The following is a 26,019-nucleotide window of genomic DNA, read 5'->3' as shown; positions in this document are numbered from 1 at the left end:
ATGTTTTTAGAATTAAGCCAGAGGAAAGTTTAGGAATAGCTTTGGAACAGAACATGTCTACTACTTGTTCTTTTCAAACTGTATTTAAGGTCATATAATATTCTCGGTATACTGGATGGAATTTTAACGTAAATATTCCATAATGGATGGTCAGATAATGTTTTTGGTAAACTGAATGGGATCTCCATCCAGTTTACCAAAAATATTATTTGACTAGAACATTTCAAAAGTATGTAAATGACAAAAATGTTTGATTTGTTAAGATCTCAAAGTGCTACAAAGTGTGTGTGTATATATATATATATATATATATATATATATATATATATATATATATAAAAGCTAAAAAATTAAAATAGAAAGTTAGAAAAATAATAGACAATTGAAATAGAAATAAAAAATTTAGATAAAACATAGAAACATAGATAAAATATAAATATGAAACATGAAAGCACTGGATAAAACAGAAACAAACCAAACCAAAGTCAAACAAAGGAGTTTTTCTTTTCTCTTTTTGGCACCAAATATTTGGGTTTTGTTCCATTGTCCTCCGTCCTTGCAATGTAGTTAATATCCATGCTCGCGCTGACTCTCGCCGTAAAGTTCTTACAAGTGACATAAAAATGCTTCCAAAAAGCAGCAGTGTTGCTGCATGTACATCAGCTGCAGCCCGGATGTTGAAACTATGATATAATAGAGAACTATATCGTATGATATACATTTTTATATCATTATACGCACAACTGTAGTAGGAATTAGGGTAATTTAATTTTGAAAGATAGCTTTAATTAGGTGTGTGAAAAATTGGCACCTCCTTATGCCTATTGATTATTGTTGGAATGTTAAATAAAGTATGGTGTTACAAAAACGATCAATTAGAATAATACACAATATCGGATATCGAGAACATACAAACCCTTTATTTATTGGATGGCGTGGCGCAGTGAAAGAGTGGCTGTGCGCAACCCGAGGGTCCCCACCTAGTACCAACCTCGTCACGTCCGTTGTGTCCTGAGCAAGACACTTCACCCTTGCTCCTGATGGGTGCTGGTTAGCGCCTTGCATGGCAGCTCCCTCCATCAGTGTGTGAATGTGTGTGTGAATGGGTAAATGTGGAAGTAGTGTCAAAGCGCTTTGAGTACCTTGAAGGTAGAAAAGCGCTATACAAGTACAACCCATTTATCATTTATTGAAGCACAAATAATAAAATTCAACGATTAGGTGCATTTGCAAACAGCTAAAATGATGTACAAAGCAAACTAGAACCTGCTACCCAAGAACGTACAACAATTCTTATCAACAATTGTTCTCGTACAACACTTAACTGAACTGAACTGAATTATATTTATATAGCGCTTTTCTCAAGTGACTCAAAGCGCTTTACATAGTGAAACCCAACATCTAAGTTACATTCAAACCAGTGTGGGTGGCACTGGGAGCAGGTGGGTAAAGTGTCTTGCCCAAGGACACAACGGCAGTGACTAGGATGGCGGAAGCGGGAATCGAACCTGCAACCCTCAAGTTGCTGGCACGGACACTCTACCAACCGAGCTATACCGCCCCACTTAAAACTTTCAGCATATCCGTATATAGAATTAAATGGAATGGATTAAGCAAAGAGATCAAACAAAGCACCAATGTGATTAAGTTTAAGAGACTGTTTAAATTACAAGCGTTCACAAAGTACACAGAATAATAATTATGATGAACATCTTGAACCCTTTTTTTTCTTTTGAGATAAAGATTATTTATGTATTTAGTATTTGTTTACTTACTATGGTATATTGTTGTTTTAGTATTCATTTATTCACCGTGCTGTTACAGAGAACAAGTAAATGGGATACAATTGCTGTGGTATGAAAAGTGGTAAGATTAAATAAACTCAGCTTCTTCCTACTCCTTTTCGGACATCTTGTATTGTATGCATGCTCCAAATAAACTGAAACTGAACTGAACTGAAAAGTAAAAAGGACACTTCTAAAATGTGAAAATTAGCATTGACACAAACCTTCCGTCTGTGTCAATCAATCAATCAATCAATCAATCAATCAATGTTTATTTATATAGCCTTATATCACAAGTGTCTCAAAGGGGTGCACAAGCCACAACGACATCCTCAGTTCAGATCCCACATAAGGGCAAGGAAAAAGTCACAACCCAGTGGGATGTCAATGTGAAAGACTATGAGAAACCTTGGAGGGGACCGCAGATGTAGGTTATCCCCCCCGGGGTACACCCTGGACAAGTCGCCACCTCATCGCAGGGCCAACACAGATAGACAGACAACATTCACACTCACATTCACACACTAGGGACCATTTTAGTGTTGCCAATCAACCTATCCCCAGGTGCATGTCTTTGGAGGTGGGAGGAAGCCGGAGTACCCGGACGGAACCCACGCATTCACGGGGAGAACATGCAAACTCCACACAGAAAGATCCCAAGCCTGGGGTTGAACCCAGGACTACTCAGGACCTTCGTATTGTGAGGCACATGCCCTAACCCGTGCTTCACTGTGCTGCTCCTTTATATATACATCTTATTAGTAATTATATTCATATACAGCAGGGGTAGGGAACCTATGGCTCTAGAGCCAGATGTGGCTCTTTTGATGACTGCATCCGACTCTCAGATTAAAATCTTAGCAGACATTGCTTAACATGACAAATAACAAATTCTGCTGGTAATCACTGTGTTAAAAACAACGTTCTAAATATAAAACATTCTCATGCATTTTAATCCGCACCTGTTCAAGAAGTCGCATTAATGGTAAGAAGTATTTACTTTATCATTGGTTAGCTTTAGAATAACAATGTTATTAAAAAGAATAAGATACTTATTATACTATAAAATGTTGGTCTTACTTAAAAATACTCGCATTTAGTTGCATTCAGTGTTAAAAAACATGATATGGCTCTCACGGAACTACATATTGAAATATTTGGCGTTCATGGCTGTCTTGGTTAAAAAGGTTCCCGACCCCTCATATACAATATGATAAATATGCATTGTAATCAAATTGTGAGGCTCCCTTTTAGCTTCAACTGTGTTTAAGTTCTTTGTTCAAAGTAAATAAGCCCGTATTTCTGACGGCACATTTCATAACATTCGCCGCAGTCATGATCCGCCATTAATTGAGCTGCCTGGCAAACCATTGGTGGTCTCCTCTTGAAGTGCAACATCAGAGCTTCGGACCCCCTAAAGCGGGGGCTTTTAGTTATGTACTGTGCCATTTTAAAACATTGCCATTTGAATACCACTGATGTCTTAAGTCTCCGGCAAGACGTACTCGGGGACCGCCATTAACTACAAAGGCGCCCATCTGTCGGCCAGCAAATGTTCCTACTAGACGGATGCTAATTTCATTAAAATGTGTGGCTGGATTCCAGCAGCCCTGCTTAGTACAGTATGTTTAGCCCATGGTGTTATAATGTCCAACATGCAAAATGAATAATTCATACGCCATCAAACGCACATGTTTAAGTGCACACTGATGAGGGTCCTGACCAAACGCTTGCTTGTACTGAAGGCTAATGGCAGCTAAAGGCCTGCATGCATGCATGTGTGGTGGCGGGAGTACGGTTGTGTGTGGGGGACAAGGGGGGGTCAGCTTGTTAAAGTTATCCACGCAGCTTAACTTAACATCAGCCGCATTACGCGTTGCACCACTTCCGTAGCTTGACATGTCCTCCCATTTTATATGTTCTCCACATGGTCTCATCAAGATCAGCTCCTGCCATCTTGATAAATAATTGATTAGACACTCATATACTAATTGGAGACCAGCGGATTCCAGTGGGAGGGATGACTTTTATCTTGTGATGATGTGAACATAATTTATCAGATAATTTTATATCATGTCGATTTGGTATAATTCTGTCTTTTAATGTCAGAAAATGTTTTTTTTGTTTTTTTTTTTAGACGTCCCTCATTAAAGTGAATGTAGCTTTAAGAAAGTAGTGGAACAATTTGAATTGGAAATGTGTCAGGGCTCGGCCGAGTTGGTGGACTTGAAGATGACTCACTCTGTCATCAGTTTTCAGCTTCTTTTGGGCTACTTACTTTGGGGAAAAACAGATCTGGTGGGGAGCGCGTGATTAACGAAGAAACCGCCGCGGCGTTTTGATATGGATGCCAACCCTCGGTGGTTATGAATACTTCATCATGACAAGTGTCAATGCTCGCTCCCCTTGAGTCGAAGGTCACGTCCCAGCCGCTCGCATTCGGAGATGCTTACGACCGATGCAGGCCCGATCAAAAATTATTTGGTACAAGACGGCTGCTTGAATTATTGATTGATCCCCTCCTTTCCCCCCTTTTCCCTCGTATGCTAATGTCATCAAGGATTCTTCTTCATTTTTGTTTTTCTGAGATAGAGAAAGCTGACATGTTTTTAGAATTATGCCAAAGGAAAGTTTAGGAATAGCTTTGGTACAGAACAGGTCTACAACTTGTTTTTTTCAAATTGTATTTTCATCATATACTATTCTCGGTATACCAGATTGAATTTTAACGTAAATATTTCAGATAATATTTTTGGTAATCTGAATGGGATCTCCATCCAGTTTACCAATAATGTTGTCTGACTAAAAGAACATTTCAGAAGTATATAAATGACATAATTAACCTCTTTGCATTACTTCTCCTTTTATTCAAAAAACTAAGTGAGCTGTTTTAATTTATATAACAGCCTTTCATAAGTAGTTTTACATGGTCACTGTTTTTTTAACTGTCTTCATATCACACACACACATGGCAATGTTTATTAATTTAGCGAGTTTACTGTGAGTTTGACTTTGTGGTTTATTTTGGGGTCTTTCAATTGATTTTTATTTAAGGTGATGTTATCATACAGTATTGGCAAGAAGCGATTTCACAAATTATATGACTAGTCTTGGTTTGAGCCATGGGTTTTGAATTTGTACGTTATTTTGGAGTCTTTGTACTGTAGTTATTTCTTGTATGAAAGGTGATGTTATCATAAATAACTGTCAAAAAGTGATTACAATAAATCTATCCTTCCCCTGTATTTTAACAAATAAGGTTTTTATTTTGTGGATTATTTTGAAGTCTTTCTAGTAATTTATTTAATCAATGGTGAATTTATCATAAATAACTGTCAAAAAGAAATCCCTTTTTTTTTTAAATTTTTCTTTCATTCCGATCGCTACTTTTATTTATATTTGTGCATACGCATGCTAACATTACCCCTGTCGTAAGTAATTGTAAATTGTGCATCTTCTGTAGTACAACGTGTAGTAGTGTCTATCGGCATGGTGTGGCGTGGCTTGGTTGGTAGAGCGACCTTGAGGGTTCCAGGTTCGATCCCTCTTACCAACCTGCTCCCAGTGCAGACACACTGGTTTAAATGTAACTTAAATAATGAGTTTCACTATGTAAAGCACTTTGAGTCACTAGAGAAAAGCGCAATATATATATATATATATATATATATATATGTATATATAAATCATCTCACATTAAATATATATGATTCCCCTTTATTTTAGCTAATGACTGAATGTTTTGAATTTGTGGATTATTTTGAATTCCTTTTACTACTTTATTTTTTTCAAAGTGAACTTTATCACAAATAACTGGGAAAAGTTGATCGCATTAAATATATGACTCAACTTTGTTTTAGGTAATGACTAATAGTTTTGACTCTGTGGATTATTTTGAAGTCTTTCGACGGATTTCTTAAATCAAAGGGGATGCTATTACAAATAACTGTTGAGGAGGTGATAGCTATCACATACAAAATACATGATTTATCTTCATTAGAAGAAAATTGCTGTGGGTTTTTACTTTGTAGATTATATTGGAGTCTTTCCAGGGTTTCCCCGAGATTGCCAAAATACCTGTGTTCGGGGCGTGGTGGGGCATGGTCACAGGGAACATCATCATATAATAATAATAATAGTAATAATAATAATATCTAGCTTTGTCTCTTTGTCTCACATTACAGCAGTCAAAGAAGACCTTTAAATACAAACAGTTTTGGCCTTCACAATAAAAGCACTAGGCTGGCAAGAAATGATTTAGTAAATTTAGAAATAGCACAATTTTGAAAAAAAGAAAATACAGTATGTACAGGTATTTATATAATAAATATAATATTGTTTATTGTAATACAGATCAATGTTTTGCTTGTGTTTGTTGCAAATGAGAATAGGAAATAGAAAAAATGTTCGGAAAAATAAGTTTGCAATCGCAATATCAAGAGGGGTGGGGGGGTCTGATTGAGATTATTTTTCGAAGACTTTCAGCCTGTCGTTTTGATTTTGGATAATTTTTCAAATTTTTTTTAGTAAAATTTAATGTTATCATAAATAACTGTCAAGGAAAGATCACATTTCATATAAAATATACATCGTTTTTTTCTCTTGTATTATTTTGTATAAAGCAGAGGTTATCTTACATACATAACCTGTGAAAAGTCCTCGCATTAAATGAATCACTTGTTTTTGTTTGTCTTAAGTTTTGTCTGTGTGTTATTTTAATGTCTTGTCTTTTTAAAGATGGTGGTGATAAGGAAAAAGCTGAAATACTCAATTCAAAAAAATAACACTGGTGTGTCCGTAACTAGGCCTGGGTTGAGAACAAATTTTGCTCGACGATATATTGACCTACAAATTATTGCTGACAAAGAATATTATTGCTATAATTTTTGGAGACCAAATTAACCACTAACGTAGTGATAATACATAATAATAATAATGCATGTTTATCCTTTCGCATGCAATGTACATTTTAACATTGTGTTCGAAATATAAACTTTTAAATCTCCAAGTTGAATAAAACAAATAACAACAATAAAATATAGTTGGTCTTGCACTTGAATAAAAAAATGCACCCAAAATCAATACAAAGCAAAATATATAAATATATATATATATATATATATTTTTTTTTTGAGGCTTTAGTTTAGACAATGGCTCTTTGTTGTTAAGGCGGCCGCCTTAACAACAAAGCGTTGCGGGAAACCCTGCAACATGTTGTGGAATGTGGAGCCCTCAAATATAGACAAACAAAACAAAATAAATAAATAAATATTGACAAAGTTACACTTCAATATTGAATATATAGAGTTAGAGTTGTACTTTACTTAACTGACAATAAAGTTTTGACCTTTGTTAACAAAAATGCATAAAAAAATCAACACTACAGTACAAGCAGATGTATTAACAAGTCATATGCAAAAAAAAGTTAAGTCAGAGTGAAGAAACGTCAACAAGACAACTTTCTGTCAAACGTTTGCAGGATTTTTAGAAATGCTCCTTTTTTAAAAGTATTAATTGGCAGCATGTCTTTGGCGATGAAGTGAGTTGAACCACACTTTCTGTGAGCGCCCACCATTTTGCACCGTTTCCTTTGCGCTGACCTTTTTCTCCAACTCCTTCACCCTCTTCTTTTCATTTCTCTGTGCTGAAACCGATGAAAAGCGTGAATGCTCTGGAAGCCCGTTAACACGCATGCACATGGCAATTTATCGACGCTAGAAATGTTATGGACTTAATTTTCAGTAATCTTCAGTTAATTGATTTACTGAATATATAGGCCCTGGCCTAGCTAGAACAGCCGGATGAATGCAGAATAATCTGTTTCAGCTTCAATGTGATTATTTCAGTTACATTCTCAATACTACAATTCAAATGATGTATGCCAAACTGTGTTGTATTTCCCCAGGCCGATAAAGACTTTGTGTGGTCCCTGTGGAAACGCCTACAAGTGGCCAATCCAGACTTGACCCAGGCTGTGAGTTTGGTGGTTGAGCGGTGAGTCCAAGCGTCTTTTCTATTTTTCAGCTGTACATTTTTCTTTATACCTCACTAAGATAAGTGTGAAAAGTCGCTCAGTGGATGTTAAGGCACCTTGGCCGCTCTACTGGGGTTATGACGGAATTTGGCGCAGATGCTGATTTAAGCCGCGGTTATCCTCCCTATCGCACTCCAGCCATGGAAACCTTTTTAATGAAAACACCCTTCCAGCGCTCCCGTTGTGGACCGTCTCAACCCCGCTGCCAACGCTCGTCTTTAACGGATAAATTGAGATTGAATATGACCTTTTTTCAAAGCCACCCCGAGATCAGTGGCATGGGAACTTTCAGAGGAGATCAAAAAAATGTATGGTTTTCCTGTCAATTCCCGTGTGTGCAGAGCTAATCTAATATAGAAGGCTTCTGTTTTTGCCTGGACTGAAAGACACAGGGACAGGATATTTTAGCATGGATACTTGAACGCACACCACCTTTTAAAGCAGACCTTTGTATTCTCTATATCTTTTTGCCCTTGAAAGTAATTTCCCTTGCAGCACCTTGAAACAGTCGCCAGAATGTCGGAATATGGTTTAGACATGCTTTACTGTCTCTTTTCTCTGAAGCCACTGTGGTATTTAAGAGCTTGTTCAAATTGGAAACATTTGATTCGGATGAAAGGAATTCTGGTAATTGATCTATGTAGTAGAGTGGTTCGCTTGCTCAAGCCATTATTTAAAATAGCAAATCGATCTACTAAGATTGCATTGCCTCGCACTAAACAGCGTGTGCAAACAATAACATTTTGTGTACTATTAGTGAGCGAGTTGCATGTGATTTACTTAAACTGCGTGTACAATTGAAAAGTGGTGCAAACCGCCTTATTTAAATGTTTTTGTGTTTATTATTTTAGCATGAGAAACCTGATCATTTACGCCACATTCATGTTACCATGCTCCTACCTGTGACGTTTTGCTATGTTTTCAAACAAGCAGCAGATATTTACCTCTTTTTTCTATCACTTCAGAAGCAGTCCTGCGATTCATTTACAGTAGAAACATATATATATACATATATATATATATATATATATATATATATATATATATATATATATATATATATTAGGGGTGTAACGGTACACAAAAATTTCGGTTCGGTACGTACCTCGGTTTAGAGGTCATGGTTCGGTTCATTTGCGGTACAGTAAGAAAACAACAAAATATACATTTTTGGGTTATTTATTCACCAAATTTGTAAACAATGGCTTTATCCTTTTAACATTGGGAACACTATAATAATTCTGCCCACGTTAATCCACATTAAAATGCCTCAAGTTGTTGCTTTGATTAAATAAAATGACAAAACTTTTCTTCTACTTATAAAAAGTGCAACATTAAACAGTTTCAAGTCAACTCATCATTCTTAATTTATTACAGCATTTGGGAAGCCTGTAGTTGACTTTTATTATGTAAATGTTAGATTTGTATCAACATGTGATAGAAGGGACCCTGCCATTCACAACTAGGCTGCTACATTACTAATGATTCATGTAACTATAGCTGAAAAAATAGTAATATAGCAACACAATGGAGTTCAATGAAATAACAGACAGGGCTTTGCTGCCCCTAACACACCCACACACACACACACGCGCACACACACACACACACACACACACATTCGCACACACACACGCACCTACGCGCACACACACACACACACACACACACACACACCGCAAAATGAGTTAACGTTACGCTAAAAGCTAATTAGCCCTCACCTCAAGCCAGAACTGCGAGTGAGCCGAGCTGCAGTTTAAGTTTCTAGAAGGTCAACGGGCACATACTGATGTTTGTAATAGATGTGACTGGGAAGTGGATATCCGCTCGATGCTGAAGCATTGACTACATCTCACTGAATATGCCCTGCTGATTGGCTGTTACATCGCTCTGAATACGCACTGCTGATTGGCTTTGTATGTAACCAATCAGATGGTTGTGTGGGCGGGACAATGTTTGCTGCTCAGACAGAGGCAGAAAGCAGAGCAGCTTGTGGAGACTTATTCTTACAAACTCGTTCGATACGCCCGCGTGCCAAACCAAAACCCCTGTACCGAAACGGTTCAATACAAATACACGTACCGTTACACCCCTTTATGTGTTTCAGTTACCTAAAGTTGTGCTCATTGGATAGAATGGCATTAACTGCCATTGGGCACTCCAGAATCCAGACGCAAGAGAATGCATATTGCAAGAATTTTGTTTCACACAGGAGATATTTTAATAACTTTGTTTTAATCAGCCCTTAAAAGAAAACTGCACATTTTTAGGGAATGTTGCCAATTGTTCACAATTATTATGAAAGACATGACGACAATTGTATTTTTTTATTGCATTATCAATAGTAACTAAATGCGATCAAAAGTCTGCTTACTATGGAGCCTATGATGGCCGATCTATTCTGCCTATAAAGCCCTTAAAAACATCAGAACACCTCCATTAATGTTTTATGTACATGCTGTAAGTATATATGTAATGTAGCTACAGGTACATTTATAAGAACATTTAATATTTACGTATACTATTGTAGTTGCGTTCTGTAAAAAAAGTGCACTTTAATTTAGTGTTGTTTTGATATGTCATCTTAGTGACATCATGCACAAAAGTGCACTCAGAGCTTGTTTCAAAATGTCTCTGACAGTCTGGCATTTTTTGTTTTTAAATTAAATGAATGTTTGTGCCACTGCTTAATAACTGTTTAATAAACGCAGTTTGGGTAAATTGACTTAGTTGTGTTTTCCCTCTCTGCATGAAAGTTTAAAAGGAGCATATACTATTGCAGTATGAAGAATAATGTTTTAATGTAGACACATAGAATCATCTTCCTGGTGTGATTATATGCATCAAGTGTTCATTCAAGGCTAAGGCAAAATATGGAGATATATATTGTGTATCGTGACATGGCTTAAGAATATCGAGATATTGATAAAAGGCCATTTTGCCCAGCCCTAGTGTCAACTTTATCATAACATTAGTATTATTATCTCTATCGTCAACCAAATTGATATATCGTATTTTCCGCACTATAAGGCGCACCTAAAAACCTAAAATTTTCTCAAAAGCTGTCAGTGCGCCTTATATATGGACCAATATTGAGCCACAACGGGTCTCGCAACTACGGTAAGCAGCCACCGACCTCATTTTGATGCAGAGTTTAAACTCAAGGCGATCAGTCACACAGTAGAAGACGGGAATAGAGCAGCAGCGAGATAATTTAACATCAATAGCAGCGACACAGACTCGTTTAATGACGACTTTGACAAGACGTCGTATTGGATGTCGTATTCGCCCAACTGTTTAATTCGGACACTGAAGAAGAAGAATTTGAGGGATTTGTGGATGAGGAATGACTCAATAAAGTCAGCTTTACATGTTTATTTTGTGTGTTGTGTTGTGTGACATTATCGTTTGAGCAACATTGAGTTATTGATATATTTTTGCTTTGCACTAGTTCGAGTGTTACTATATTGTGACTGATTTTTACGTGTTTATTGAATCGGGGAAAATAATAAAACAGCTGTTTATTCATGTTGGGAGTGAACGGAGTTGTCAGAATGCTGGTTTGTAATCTATTAATAAAGTTTGACTGACCTATCTGACTGTTGTTTTGACATTCCCTTTAGCACAGCTCCATCTAAAGGATGCATAACGTAACCCCAGCCTCTACTATAGCGTCTATTCTATGCGCCTTATAATGTGGTGCGCCTTATATATGACCAACGTTTTAAAATAGGCCATTCATTGAAGGTGTGCCTTATAATCCGGTGCGCCTTATAGTGCAGAAAATACGGTGATTTATATTCTATACTGTCTACATCTCGTAACCATACTGGGCAGTGGAAAAGTGGTTCAAAACCAACCAAGTGGTTTAGTCTGGATTACAAAGCCATTGGTTTGAAGACTACAAATATAAAAAAAAAAATACATGCGAAAGATAGTGTGAGTGCTCCTCGGTGCGATTGCCTCCCATTCCTTCCTTCCCCACAACCTCTGCAGTTAGTTTACAGTCCCACAGGAAACCCATCAAAGTGTGCTGGTCCGCGGAGACTGCCACGTTGAGGATCCATCCCACGATCACATGTGTACTGTATCACCTGATGCGCAGGAGGATATTGACATGGTAATTGTGTCGACTCCAGTCAAGCGCAGGTGTGCCCATTGGGAGAACTCTCCTCAACACCCACCTCCTCTCTCCTCCTTGCGGAGTGATTGCCGGTGAAGTGATGAGCACAGCCCCCCCCAACGCACGAGGAGATGTAGCTAGGGCAGCGAGCGTTCCATCTCCTCCAGGGACCCCTGATACTTATTTCAGTGTCTGTCAGGGGAGAGGGCTGATCAGAAGAGGCAAAGGGATTGGGAAAGAAGGCCTTGAAGATGGAAGGTGTAGCGGGTGTGAGCAATGTGCGCAAGCGAGGAGGGGGCGGGGGGGCCCTGGTGGTCTCCAGTTGCTGCAACAAACAGGTCCCCAATTGCTGCTCTGTTTTTGTCTCCCTAAAAGTTCACACAGTGAATAGATATGCCGGGAGCTAAAAGAAAGTTCGCTTTGCGTTGTGTGATTTTTCTCTTTTTATCTATGTTTACTATATAAAGGACAGCTGGGACATTAATGTTGATGGATTTTACCATTTACAGCAGAAAAGAAGGCTCGTATCGGGTATTACACTGTACAACATGGCAAATTAGCTTATTGCAACTGTCTATATCGGGGGTCGGCAACCCGCGGCTCTATAGCGCCACCCTAGTGGCTCTCTGGAGCTTGTTAAAAAATGTATGAAAAATGGAAAAAGATAAGGGGAAAAATATATATATTTTTTAATATAGTTTCTGTCGGAGGACAAACATGAAACAAACCTTCCTAATTGTTATTAAGCACACTGTTTTTTATTAAACATGCCTCACTGATTCGAGTATTTGGCGAGGGCCGTTTTGTCCTACTAATTTTGGCGGTCCTTGAACTCACCATAGTTTGTTTACATTTATAACTTTCTCCGACTTTCTAAGACGTGTTTTATGCCACTTCTTTTTCCATCTCATTTTGTCCCCCAAACTTTTAACATTGTGCATGAATGCACAAAGGTGAGTTTTGTTACCGTTATTGACTTGTGTGGAGTGCTAATCAGCTATATTTAGTCACTGCATGACTGCAAGCTAATCGATGCTAACATGCTATTTATGCGAGCTGTACATATTGCATCATTATGCCTCATTTGTAGCTATATTTGAGCTCATTTAGTTTCCTCTAATCCTCATAATTCAATATGTATCTCATGACACACTATCTGTATGTACAAACCCCGTTTCCATATGAGTTGGAAGATTGTTAGATGTAAATATAAACAGAATACAATGATTTGCAACTTATTTTCAACCCATATTCAGTTGAATATGCTACAAAGACAACATATTTGATGTTAAGACTGATTTTTACAAATAATTATTAACTTTAGAACTTGATGCCAGCAACACGTGACAAAAAAGTTGGGAAATGTGGCAATAAATACTGATAAAGTTGAGGAATGCTCATCAAACACTTATTTGGAACATCCCACAAGTGTGCAGGCTAATTGGGAACAGGTGGGTGCAATGATTGGGTATAAAAGCAGCTTCTATGAAATGCTAAGTAATTCACAAACAAGGATGGGGCGAGGGTCACCAATTTGTAAGCGAATTGTCGAACAGTTTTAGAACCACATTTCTCAAGGAGCTATTGCAAGGAATTTAGGGATTTTACCATCTACGGTCCGTAAAATCATCAAACGGTTCAGAGAATCTGGAGAAATCGCTGCACGTAAGCGATGATATTACGAACCTTTGATCCCTCAGGCGGTAGTGCATCAAAAACTGACATCAGTGTGTAAAGGATATCACCACATGGGCTCAGGAACACTTCATAAAACCACTGTCAGTAACTACAGTTGGTCGCTACATCTGTAAGTGCAAGTTAAAACTGTACTATGCAAAGTGAAAGCCATTTATCAACAACATCCAGGAACGCCGCCAGCTTCTCTGAGCCCGAGCTCTTCTAAGATGGACTAATAAAAAGTGGGAAGGTGTTCTGTGGTCTGACGAGTCCACATTTCAAATTATATTTGGAAACTGTGGACGTGGTGTCCTTCGGAACAAAGAGGAAAATAACCATCCGGATTGTTATAGGCGCAAAGTTCAAAAGTCAGCATCTGTGATGGTATGGGGGTGTATTAGTGCCCAAGGCATGGGTAACTTACACATCTGTGAAGGCACCATTAATGCTGAAAGGTCCATGTAGGTTTTCGAGCAACATATGTTGTCATCCAAGCAACGTTATCATGGACAACCCTGCTTATTTTAGCAAAACAATGCCAAGCCACGTGTTACAACAGCGTGTTTTCGTAGTAAAAGAGTGCGGGTACTTTCCTGGCCCGCCTGCAGTCCAGACATGTCTCCCTTTGAAAATGTGTGGCGCATTTTGAAGCGTAAAATACGACAACAAGACCCCGGACTGTTGAACAGCTTAAGCTGTACATCAAGCAAGAATGGTAAAGAATTCCACTTTCAAAGCTACAACAATTAGTTTCCTCAGTTCTCAAACGTTTATTGAGAGTTGTTAAAAGAAAACTTAAGTTCTTTGCATGCATGGTATGTATTTTACATTACATTTGTTAATGATGATAATGTTCGTAAATGATCTACTAAAGTATATGTGATACATTACATGAGACAGGTAAGTGTCAAATAGAAAGCCAAAAGAAAGTTGGTAGATGAAAAATAAATCTAAAGGTAAAATATAATGTAGAAAGTCACCCAATTGCAGGAAGTGTAGTCTTGATTTCCCAAATTTTCTGTTGGGGTTTTGAGTGTTGATATAAATGTTTCTCTTTTTTCTCAATTTTCCTCTGTTTTTCTCAAAGAATGCTTACATCCCTGCCTTTGTTTTTCTCAAAGGATGCTTACATCCCTGCCTAAAAGTGTGTACAAAATTTTGTGGTGACTCAGCCAAACAAGGATTTTTTGTAGATCTGTGTGAGAAATTGTAAGTCAATTTTGGGGGTTTTAACAACGCGACAATGTTGTACTTTCTAGACTGTCACAACAATAAAAACCCACGCTATTCAGTAGAGGTTAATTTCTATGCCAATTTTTTCAGGTTTTATTTAGCGTACACAAACCAATACATACAGTCTAAAGATAAAACCATTTATGAAAATAATCCAAACCATTCGGTAGACATGACACCGTTTGGAGCACACTGATCATATTTTTCTTATTGCACATTCTTTTTTTACGACTCAGTTTGGAGCGAGCATGAGCAGTACGCAACGTGAAAAGAAAGAGAACTTGAGTTGTGAAGGCATTTGTGTTAGAGACATGGCGAACTGACCTTTTTTTTTTAACAAACCTTTTTTATTATTATTATTATTTTTTTAAATTAGCCTTTATTTAACTAGGTAAATCCCATTGAGATCAAAGCTCTTTTTACCAAGGGAGACCTGGAAAACAACACATAAAACCGTAAACATCAAATTTAAACATTAAAGCTTACTCATATGACACGTGCATACAGACAAGATAGACTGCAATCTTTTCACAGAAGCTTTAAACTCATTTAATGTAACAAGGGTTTGAAGTTGACGATTCAATTGTAGGTTATTCCAAGCCTACGGTGCTGAAAACCTAAATGCTTTCTTGCTCAGTTCATTTCTTACTTTGGGTACGACAAATTGCAGAACATTCATTGAACGAAGATTGTGACTTCCTTGTTTCTTTGTTAAAAGACAAGATAGATAAGATGGAGTGATACCGAGAATGGTTTTGTAGATAAAAACATACCAATGATTGAGGAATCGAGCACATAGAGACATCCAGTTAACCATTGAGTGTAACACACGATGGTGAGTAAGGGGAGTGCAGTTGTAAATGAATCTCAGTGCCCCGTGGTACGGTACACACATCGAGCTTGGGGAGACAACCAGCAGTAGCAGTCATGTACAACACATCTTCACAGTCAATAACAGGTAAAAAGGTTGTTTCCACCTAGTTCCGTTCCTACAGAGGATGCGTCCGTAGAATTGTACAATATGGGTCCCTTGAATGGGAGCTCTTTGGCATACCTTCCAACTCCTCCAGATTCCCTGGAAAACTCCTCGATATTGCCCTCGTCCTCCAACATCTTGACAGAAGTTACGAATCTCCCAAATTGGGACGTTATGTCGTTCATAAAATATTGTAGGTTTTGCTCGGATGTCGAAAGGATGATGAGGTGGTCAAACAACTGTCATTGAATAAATTACATAATTGATGGAATTTATAAAATGGTAATGTTGGAAAGAACAACAATATACAACAAACCATAAACCTTGATAAAATACAAACTATGAATGTTGTGAACTGCTCTATCCCTTATAGTCATGCATGACTGTCCGTCTGATGCATTTGAATTCCTCATATTGTCCTCCAGTGAGAAGTACAAAGCGGAGATGAAGGACAGGAAAGTGCTGGAGATCCTCCAAATCAAGGACTACGAGATACAGGATCTGAAGGAGGTACAGTACTGTACGGTTTTTAATTTCAATCAGTCTGTAACACAGTGTGTTTTGACAGGAACAGCACCTTAAAATTTATCACTAAAACATTACAGGTTTGCCTAAATCGGGGCTCTTTAGGCCGCCCTAGAAGGTCCCAGAAGCGTTCTTAAAAAGGGATTGAAAATGTAAAAAGACGGGAAAAATATATATATTTTTTTGGTATGTTTTTTGTTTGAGCACCAAAATGAAGTGAATTATATTTTTTATATTTTATGACACAATGACACAAACCTTCCCAATTGTTAGAAAGCCCACTGTTTAATATGTTTGTGTGTATGCTTCACTGATGAGAGTATTTGGTGAACATTGCTTTGTCCTACTAATTTCAACAGTTCTTGAACTTACCATAGTGTGGACTGTGACGCAACAGTTTTACATGTACAATCTCCCACTCCTTCTTTGTCTCATTTTGTCCACTAAAAGTTTCATGCTTTGCGTGAATGCACAAAGGTGAGCTTTGTTGATGTTATTGACTTGTTGGAGTGTTAATCAGGCATATTTGGTCAGTGCATGACAGCAAGCTAATTGATTGATTGATTGATTGAAACTTTTATTAGTAGATTGCACAGTTCAGTACATATTCCGTACAATTGACCACTAAATGGTAACACCCGAATAAGTTTTTCAACTTGTTTAATCAATTCATGGTAATGAATTCATAATCAATGCTAACATGCTATTTAGGCTAGCTGAATGTACATATTGCATCATTATGCCTCATTTGTAGGTATATTTGAGCTCATTTAATATATTTTACTTGTATCTTCTTCAATTGTACATGTCCCCATGACACATTATCTGTATGTAACGTTGGCTGCATTTCAGATAGTTGTTTGTGTGCCATGTTGTTCCAAACATTACCTAGCTTGCCAAAGATTGTAATAAATCTAATAAAAGAAGACAGCCTGCCGTTTCCTTTAACTTGGAAACACAGATCTATACGTTTGGCCATTAAAAGCCAGTCATTTCCAGGAGTTATCTCACTTTCTGGATAGCCTTTGATTTACTAATTGTTTCTAATGTTGTAAAAATGTGTAGAATAAATACCAGATTCCAACATTTCTGTCAACAAAGTAATTTTGATATTTATTATAGATAACATGGACACTTGCGTCATGTGTTGCCTTCATTATAACACTTATATATGGTTTTTCATTTTTCCCAGCTCCAGACAGATTTGTTTTGTTGTATTTTTGGTCCAATACAGCTCTTTCGACGTTTTGGGTTGCCAACCCCTGGCCTCAATCCACTACCTGCATGGATCAGCCCCATTTACCTCATCGTTGCAATTAACCGCATTGCAGAGCACCCAGTGTTAATATAGTCAATCGTGTGCACACCCGCACAGGTTGAGCATAATAAGTCCCCTTTTAAATCTCAGATTGTGCATAGAGAGAGCCAGGAGGATCACCTGCTTCAAAAATCGACAATTGGGCTTCAGTGTCATTCAAAGTCGATGCTTTCCTCGGGTTATCATATTTCAACCTGGATCATGAAAATGTTCAAAATGTCTCATATGTGTCATATCTAAATTAAATGTGAGCTATTTAAAAGTGTAAACAAAATATACATACTGTCAATAAATTGTAATGTCTAGCCAAGTTTAATCCTGATCTGATCCAGGTTGCTATTTGGCAGCAACCCTCTTCTCGACCTCAAGTTTGTTTAACTTTAAATAGAAAAAATGGAACAACAGTTTTCACCCCAGTGAAATGATAATGAATCAAACTGTTGCATTTTAGGCAAGTAATATGTAAACAAGAGTTGAAATTAATTCAAAGAATAAAAGAAAACACATTTCACACACAAGTCAGAATTTTAAAAGACTACAGTGGCAAATAACAGCAGCATCAGAATATCAATTACGAGATGTGCAGTGTACGGTGATTATGTGTAACCTGTCAGGGTCAGCCCACTTCACACTGCCTGGGGATTGGTCCGCAGATTGAGCGATCAGAGAGCTGTAAAATCAGCCAAAAAACCTGCCTACTTGTAGTCCAGCGCAACTCAGTCTTAACGTCTCAGAAAGTGAGGTTTACACAGCTACACTAGCTGGCATTTGTTATAAAACTGTTAGAATATTGTTATTTGATTAAAACACTCTGAACTTTACTCAGACATGTGGATATATTAAAAGTAAATGTTAGCCACAGATGTAAAGCATTTTAAAAATGAAGAGGCGCATAACACTTAGCGGCTAGCGCTAACTACTAACTTCTACGTCAGGCCTCAGCAATTATTTGGACTCTAGGGGCCTAATTTAGAGCAAGAAATGTGTCTGGGGGCCGCTATATCTTGATTTTTTTTTTTAGAAACACTAATACAAAACCTCACAATAATGTCTGAATGCTAAAAACGTTATGACCGACCGCCTTAAAATCGGAATGGAATTAAAACATTTTTTTACTGAATGAGACACCCAGAATGTATTTGAAAATAAAGAATGTGGGATTTACAATATTAAAGTTAAAGTACCAATGATTGTCACACACATGAGGTGTGGCGAAATTATTCTCTGCATTTGACCCACCACCCTTGATCACCTTCTGGGAGGTGAGGGGGGCAGTGGGCAGCTGCGGTGCCGCGCCCGAGAATCACTTATGGTGATTTAACCCCCAATTCCAACCCTTAATTCTGAGTGCCAAGCAGGGAGATAATGGGTCCCATTTTTATTGTCTTTGGTATGACTCAGCCGGGATTTGAACTCACCTACCGATCTCAGCGCAGACACTCTACCCAGCAGGCCACTGAGTAGGTTAAGTATGAAGGACAAAACATTGAATATTGGCAACATATGAACGTCACACCCCCTCTCCATCGACATATATTTTACAATCAAGCGAAACGCAACAAAAATGCAACAAACCTCGAAATATGAACGCGAAGCGTAAAATGACACAATATATAACTGCATATGTCAGGAGCTAAATTAGAGCCAACAAATTATCAGGTATGTTCAATATTTTATTCAACAACACACTTGCAATAAGAAACATATGTTTAATGTACCCTAAGATGTTTTGTTAAAATAAAGCCAATAATGCAATTTTTTGTGGTCCTTTTTATTTAGAAAAGTATTAAAGTATCGAAAAGTATCGAACTACATTTTGGTACCGGTACAAAAATATTGGTATCGGGACAACACAACCGTACTGTAACACATTAAAGGCAAAACTAAGAAACACTGTGCTGTAATATGGATTCTCTTACAAACACACGCACACACGCACACACACACACACACACACACACACACATGCATACAATAAATGGATACAATAAATGGATACAATACAGTATCTTTTAGATTTTTTAATTTAAGTTTATTTATATAGCCATAAAGTATCCATATTTTTGACTCAATATTTGTCTGTAGTCAAACAGAAAGTGGTGAGAAGCCGCGATAGTGAAAACGCAAAATTCAAAGAATGAAGTGGCAAAGGATGACTAGGTAACCTGGAAAATCCAAACCCTGTTCTAATATATTTTATTGCTAATAAGATCCTTGATTCTAGCGTTATTGATTTGCCTGCTGACAAATGCCTTGACAAAGCCCCCATTTCTTCCCCCCTCCAAGGTAGAAATACATGCTTTGACTTGTGTCTTCGCTTGTCTTGGTTGTGTCTTCACAGCAAGTGTCAGGGCAGCAGCAAAAGATCAACAAGCTGCTCCAGAGTCGGACAGTCACGGACAAAGAGGGTTCTTTAATGAAGAGCGAGCTGGAAGCTGCGCGTCAACAGCTGCTCGGCAAAAGCACGGAACTTGAGGTCGGTCTCAGAAATCTTCTCTTGTGACTCTGAAAGTGACATGTAGCTTCAGGCGTTGCTAAAAACAGGCTAGCGTCTTTGTGTTTTTCTCTTTATTTTTGTCTCGTCGCTGACAGCAGATAATACTTAACAGCTGGACAGAGAGCGAGAGGAAGAAAAGCAGGTTGTTAACTAGCAGATAAATACTTAATGACTGGATCAGTGGGGTTTGGAGTAGTGACAGTGTATTATGGTGTGGCATCCCCCCGTAATTATGGTCGGACAGGGACCGGGATATGATTAATTGATAAAGGAGCAGTCCGCTCACAGTCTCACGACAAGAAATGGTCGGGGACGGCATCAAAAGGTGGCTTGCGGCGAGCAGTGTTCTCATTAGGAGCGTTGCCATTCGAGCTGACACTCTCGCGCCTATACCTGCGTGAGTCCAGCTAAGGCAGCGAGACTCCGCCCACTAAGCAAGCTCGAGCCTGGACCTTCAGCACGGGTGACCTTGTTTCACACAAGCCTCCACCATACTAAAGCAGGGAACAAAAATATCAAAGACATGCAGAATTTGACAATATTGGGTGTTATATTTCTATTTGAACTAGAGGGGGACACATCTCCTTTATCACACAGAAATCTCATAAGTGTTGATCCAGCACAATACAATACACAATACTACAGGGTTTCTACGGGTTTCAGGACATATAAATTACTTAGGGATATGTACCTTTCCCATTTGAGTCGTCACAGTACCAATTCTTGGTAACTTGGAGTCTATATTGGTACTAAATGTTACCCATTGTGGGTATTTTTGTGTGTGTTTACGAGTTAGTAAATATCAAATTTTTTAAATAAAATCAAATGTGTTTTTGCAACATTTTTATTAGAGATGTCCAATAATATCGGCCGATTAATGCTTTAAAATGTAATATCGGAAATGATCGGTTTCAAAAAGTAAAATGTATGACTTTTTAAAACGCTGCTGTACGGAGTGGGACACGGACGTAGGGAAAAGTACAGAGCAGTTGCGTCTCCCAGTCATACTTGCCAACCCTCCCCGGGGACTCCTGAATTTCATTGCCCCTCCCGAAAATCTCCCGGGGCAACCATTCTCCCGATTTCCACCCAGACAACAATATTGAGGGCGTGCCTTAAAGGCGCTGCCTTTGCTTGCCGGCTCAATCACATGATATCTACGGCTTTTCACACACAAGCATACTTGGTCAACAGTCATACAGGTCACACTGAGGGTGGCCGTAAAAACAACTTTAACACTGTTACAAATATGTGCCACACTGTGAACCCAAACCAAACAAGAGTGACAAACACATTTCGGGAGAACATCCGCATCATAACAAAACATAAACACAACAGAACAATTACCCAGAACCCTTTGGAGCACTAACACTTCCGAGACGCTACAATATACACCCCGCCTACTCCGCCCACCTCAACCTCCTCATGCTCTCTCAGGGAGAGCATGTCCCACATTCCAAGCTGCTGTTTTGAGGCATGTTAAAAAAAATGCACTTTGTGACTTCAATAATAAATATGGCAGTGCCATGTTGGCATTTTTTTCCAATTTTTGAGTTGAATTATGTTGAAAAACCTTGTTACATTGTTTAATGCATCCAGCGTGGCATCACAACAAAATTAGGCATAATAAAGTGTTAATTCCACGACTGTATATATCGGTATCGGTTGATATCTGAATCGGTAATTAAGAGTTGGACAATATCGGAATATCGGATATCAGCAAAAAAGCCATTATCAGACATCTCTAATTATTATAGTGTGTGGGGCTGGGTGATATGGAGGAAAAAGTAAATCTCGATATATTTTTACTTAAACTCTGTATTTGATATATATCTCAATATATTTTTTGGTGAAAGTGTACATATACAAATATTAGTTTTTGTGCGAGATTCACTGAAATTGAAGTGAATGACAACTGTACTGTAAACAGTCGGTGGCACTTTTATTAAGTCAAGGTGGGTATTGACAGCACAGAAAATAAACTGTTTAAGTAGCACAGAATTACATAACATAAATAAAATAAAAAAATATTATTTCTACCTAAAATTAATAACATAGCTGTGCAAATAATCCAAAATGTATCAAACTCAGATAAAAAATAAATTTGCAGGCAGGCACTTTTTAATTCCCTGTCGACGATGTTAATGGGTTTTCACACACATACGGTTCTGGTCTTGCCCAAGTAAGTGACTTGACTGAATTGTGCGGCTATGATCTTCCTCACTTGGGCGTACATTTTTGACAGCATATCTCGAGAGTCGTTTTGATTTGGGCTTACATGGTAAACAACTCAAATGAATGTCTTATCCAGACGCATACATTTGTCCAAATGTGGCCAAGTAGACGCGTTGTAGCTTTCCTGGACGTCGTCTACATCGCTAAAAGCACAATCTAAAGAAGAGAATCCCCCTGCCATTTTCCACTAGTTTTTTAATATATAAATCGCCCGCTTGAATATTCCCTCTTCTCTTCTACGACTCTCTCGTCGTCATTTGGGATGTCTGTTGTGATTTCCCTCCCTGGTTCCATGACCCGCCCTATCTTGCCTCTGATTGGCCTGTCCCTAATGTTTTGCCCCCATCTCAACCAATCGTGATTCATCATAGTAAACAACCAACCAATCACGGATGTTTTTAGACGCGCATTGAGTGTTGAGAGGGAGTGAAAAAGCAGGGCGAGAATCATGGAACTCAACAAATAACCGGTGTTTGGTCATTTTAAAGTGAAATAAATTATATCGATATTACGATATTTTCTTAATTCATATCTTGTTTAAAAATATATCGATACAGCTTACAAACTCGATATATCGCCCAGCCTTAATAGTGAGCTGATAACAGTGCTGTCCATTTTCTATAACTTGTTTTCTTACACTTCTGAATCTCATTTGCAGGTATTATACAGTAGACTTTACATGTAATTGCAATTTCAGGACGTTGGATGGCAGTACTGTATAGATAAGGGTGTTGCCTTGTCTGGAAGTAGTCTTTGCCAATAAGGAGAATCTAGTCTTTTGTTGCGCCCTTAAAAGTGTTAATACAGTAAGTATTGTACTTATTACACACCCGTTGGAAATGTCGAAATCCTCCTGTAAACTCACTAATGCTAATCGCATGTCAAAGGCAAATCCAAAGTAAATCAGCATTGAGCTACTGTACTTTTTTTTTTAATCAGGCATTAATTTGTTGGCATGTAAAATTACAACATTATCTGGACCAGTGTTTTCCAACCTTTTTTGAGGCAAGGCACGTTTTTTTTTTCATTTAAGAATACAGAGGCACACCACCAGTAGAAAACATTAAAAAAAAATGATACTCCACCTGGGCGTCGTGCCTTATTTTGAGTTTGTTGGTGTTTTCCTGTGCTTCAGTTATTGACTTGCGCTGTTATTTTTGTGGCCCTTCCTATTTTGTTGGTGTTTTCCTGTAGCATTTTCATGTCTTCCTTTGAGCGCTATTCCCTGCACCTGCTTTGTGTTAATAAGCCGGGCTATTTAAGTTGTTGCTATCCGTCTTTGTCATGTCATGTACATGACATTGTGGACGCTGTATGTTTTTGCTGTCGTGCAGCATTCTGTTTCTGTTTACTTTGTAGCTAGTTCAGTTTTACTTTGGTTTTGCACAGCCATTGCCTTTTCCTTTCCCTTTCTCTTTTGTTCATTTTTGGTTTAAGAGTTACACACCTTATTACCTGCACACTGCGGTCTGCATTTTGGTATCACAACAAACCATCCTCGTCTTACCCGACACATTTCAACTTTTACAAAGCAATTAACTACCTGCTGCCACCTACAGACATGGAGTGTTACATGGTTGCCCTGCCGAGTTTTACACAGCACAGACACTAAGCAACGGACCATTATTTGCAGATTTTATTTATTCATTTGCAATAAATATCTTTTGGACCGATTAGGTGAAGTTTCATAATTTCCCACGGCACACCAGACAATATCACAGTGTTTGAAAAACACTGATCTAGGCTGAGTCCCCTCTGAGTGCTTGTTTGTCAGCCGAATCTGACATCACACGCAATAAAGGTATCGATATATGGCACAGTTTGGTTTTGTAAACTGATACCTTGTAGTACCGACAGAATTTGGTACCAATCCGTACTTGTCATAATCATATAAAGACAAGAAAAGACAAATGCACCTGAACTTTTCCCTCATTGTTGTTTTTTTGGCCCACATGACCCCTTTCTCTCTGTCTTCTCCCGACACGCACACCTCTCCTTATCCAGGAATTGAAGACGCAGTGTAGGAGGAGAGAGGAGGCGGCGCAGCAAGTGGTCCGGGCTCTGGAGGAGGAGAAAGAGGGATTAACGTCCCGCTGTGTCGCCCTGCAAGCTGACCTGGCAGAGAGAGAGAGGCAGGCCAGTGACCACCGTGACCAGAGGGAGGCTGCCCAGGCCAGAGTCAAGGTTTGAATAACACAAACACACAGCGGATGATGGTCCTGGTCCTCCATGGCGCCTCCCTTTTTTCCGCACACCTTGACATATGTGACCCCCTCACTTCTTTTCCTCGCAAACATAAATAAAACACATCGCTGCAGCAAAACAAAGTGTGAAGGCAGCTGTCTGTCATGTCTCCCAACACAAAGAAACTGCTATTGTGTAAAGTTGTGAACAACACTGACGTACGTTTCAGCATATTGTTTGACGTTACCTCCGGAAATAACTTACGCTTTTTAATGAGTGTGTTAGGCACCCTTGATATCCATTTTTGATGTATCAACTAGGGATGCACGTTTTTTTTTTTCAAGCCGATAAATTCCTGCTGCTCAAAACAGATACCAATAACCTATTATACAGTCTAACTTTTTTAATACCGTATTTTTCGGATTATAAGTCGTTACGGAGTATACGTCGCACCGGCCGAAAATGCATAATAAAGAAGGAAAAAAAAAACATATATTCGTCGCACTGGAGTACAAGTCACATTTTTGGGGGAAATTTATTTGATAAAATCCAACACCAAGAATAGACATTTGAAAGGTCATTTAAAATAAATAAAGAATAGTGAACAACAGGCTGAATAAGTGTACGTTATATGACGCATAAATAACCAACTGAGAAGGTGCCTGGTATGTTAACCTAACATATTATGGTAAGAGTCATTCAAATAACTATAACATATAAAACATGCTAATCGTTTACCAAACAATCTGTCACTCCTAATCCATAAATTCGATGAAATCTTCTTCCTCGATGTCGCTTCTAAACAACTCTGCCAGAGGTATGCGCCACTTCCTTTTTGTAGTTTTCTGCTGCATATTTCACTACGTCCAGCTTTTAATCTGCAGTACATGATTTCCTTTTCGGTGCCATTTTTGTTCAGCCCTTCTCAGTTTTTATAAGTTACCGCCAACGATGAAATGATCCATTTTAATAACGGCGGTAGCATATAGCAGTTAGCATTCCATGACCCACAATGCACTTCTGCCATGACCCTCCCCTGCCGAATTCTTATTAGTTGACGTGTGTGTGACGATTGCTGACATTTTCTTCGTCTCTTCCGCTAATGAGATAAAAATTATTATTTGATATTTTATGGTAATGTGTTAATCATTTCACACATAAGTCGCTCCGGAGTATATGTCGCACTCCAGGCCAAACTATGAAAAAAACTGTGACTTATAGTCCGAAAAATACGGTACTTAAATTTTACTGTAGTTTTTGTACGCCTTTCTTTGAGGCTGGCTTTGGGGCAGCATTGGTGTCGTCTTAGGCGTCGTAAACACTGTCGTAGCATTGCTGGTGTTTCAAGTGGCTCATAGGGTTGTTTTTTCCCCTCATGCAATCTCAATAATTATCTGTCTGACATTTAAAGGGGATCTGCACTTTTTTCGAAT

At 38.3% G+C, this 26,019-nt stretch overlaps 1 protein-coding gene across 1 annotated transcript in view; it reads left to right on the top strand.

Moving 5' to 3' along the window:
• The window catches only part of cntln (centlein, centrosomal protein), a 429,542-nt gene that overhangs the window by 4,066 nt on the left and 399,457 nt on the right, over positions 1–26,019 (top strand). The window contains 4 exon segments of the mRNA XM_061880275.1: positions 7,690–7,778; positions 16,253–16,337; positions 20,012–20,146; positions 24,407–24,586. Of these exon segments, the coding sequence (XP_061736259.1) occupies positions 7,690–7,778; positions 16,253–16,337; positions 20,012–20,146; positions 24,407–24,586 (489 nt within the window).

Source organism: Nerophis ophidion, linkage group LG20, assembly GCF_033978795.1.
Source record: "Nerophis ophidion isolate RoL-2023_Sa linkage group LG20, RoL_Noph_v1.0, whole genome shotgun sequence".
NCBI classification, from domain to species: domain Eukaryota; kingdom Metazoa; phylum Chordata; class Actinopteri; order Syngnathiformes; family Syngnathidae; genus Nerophis; species Nerophis ophidion.
Note: the sequence above shows the minus strand (reverse complement) of the source record. Positions and strands in the feature narration are given on the sequence as shown.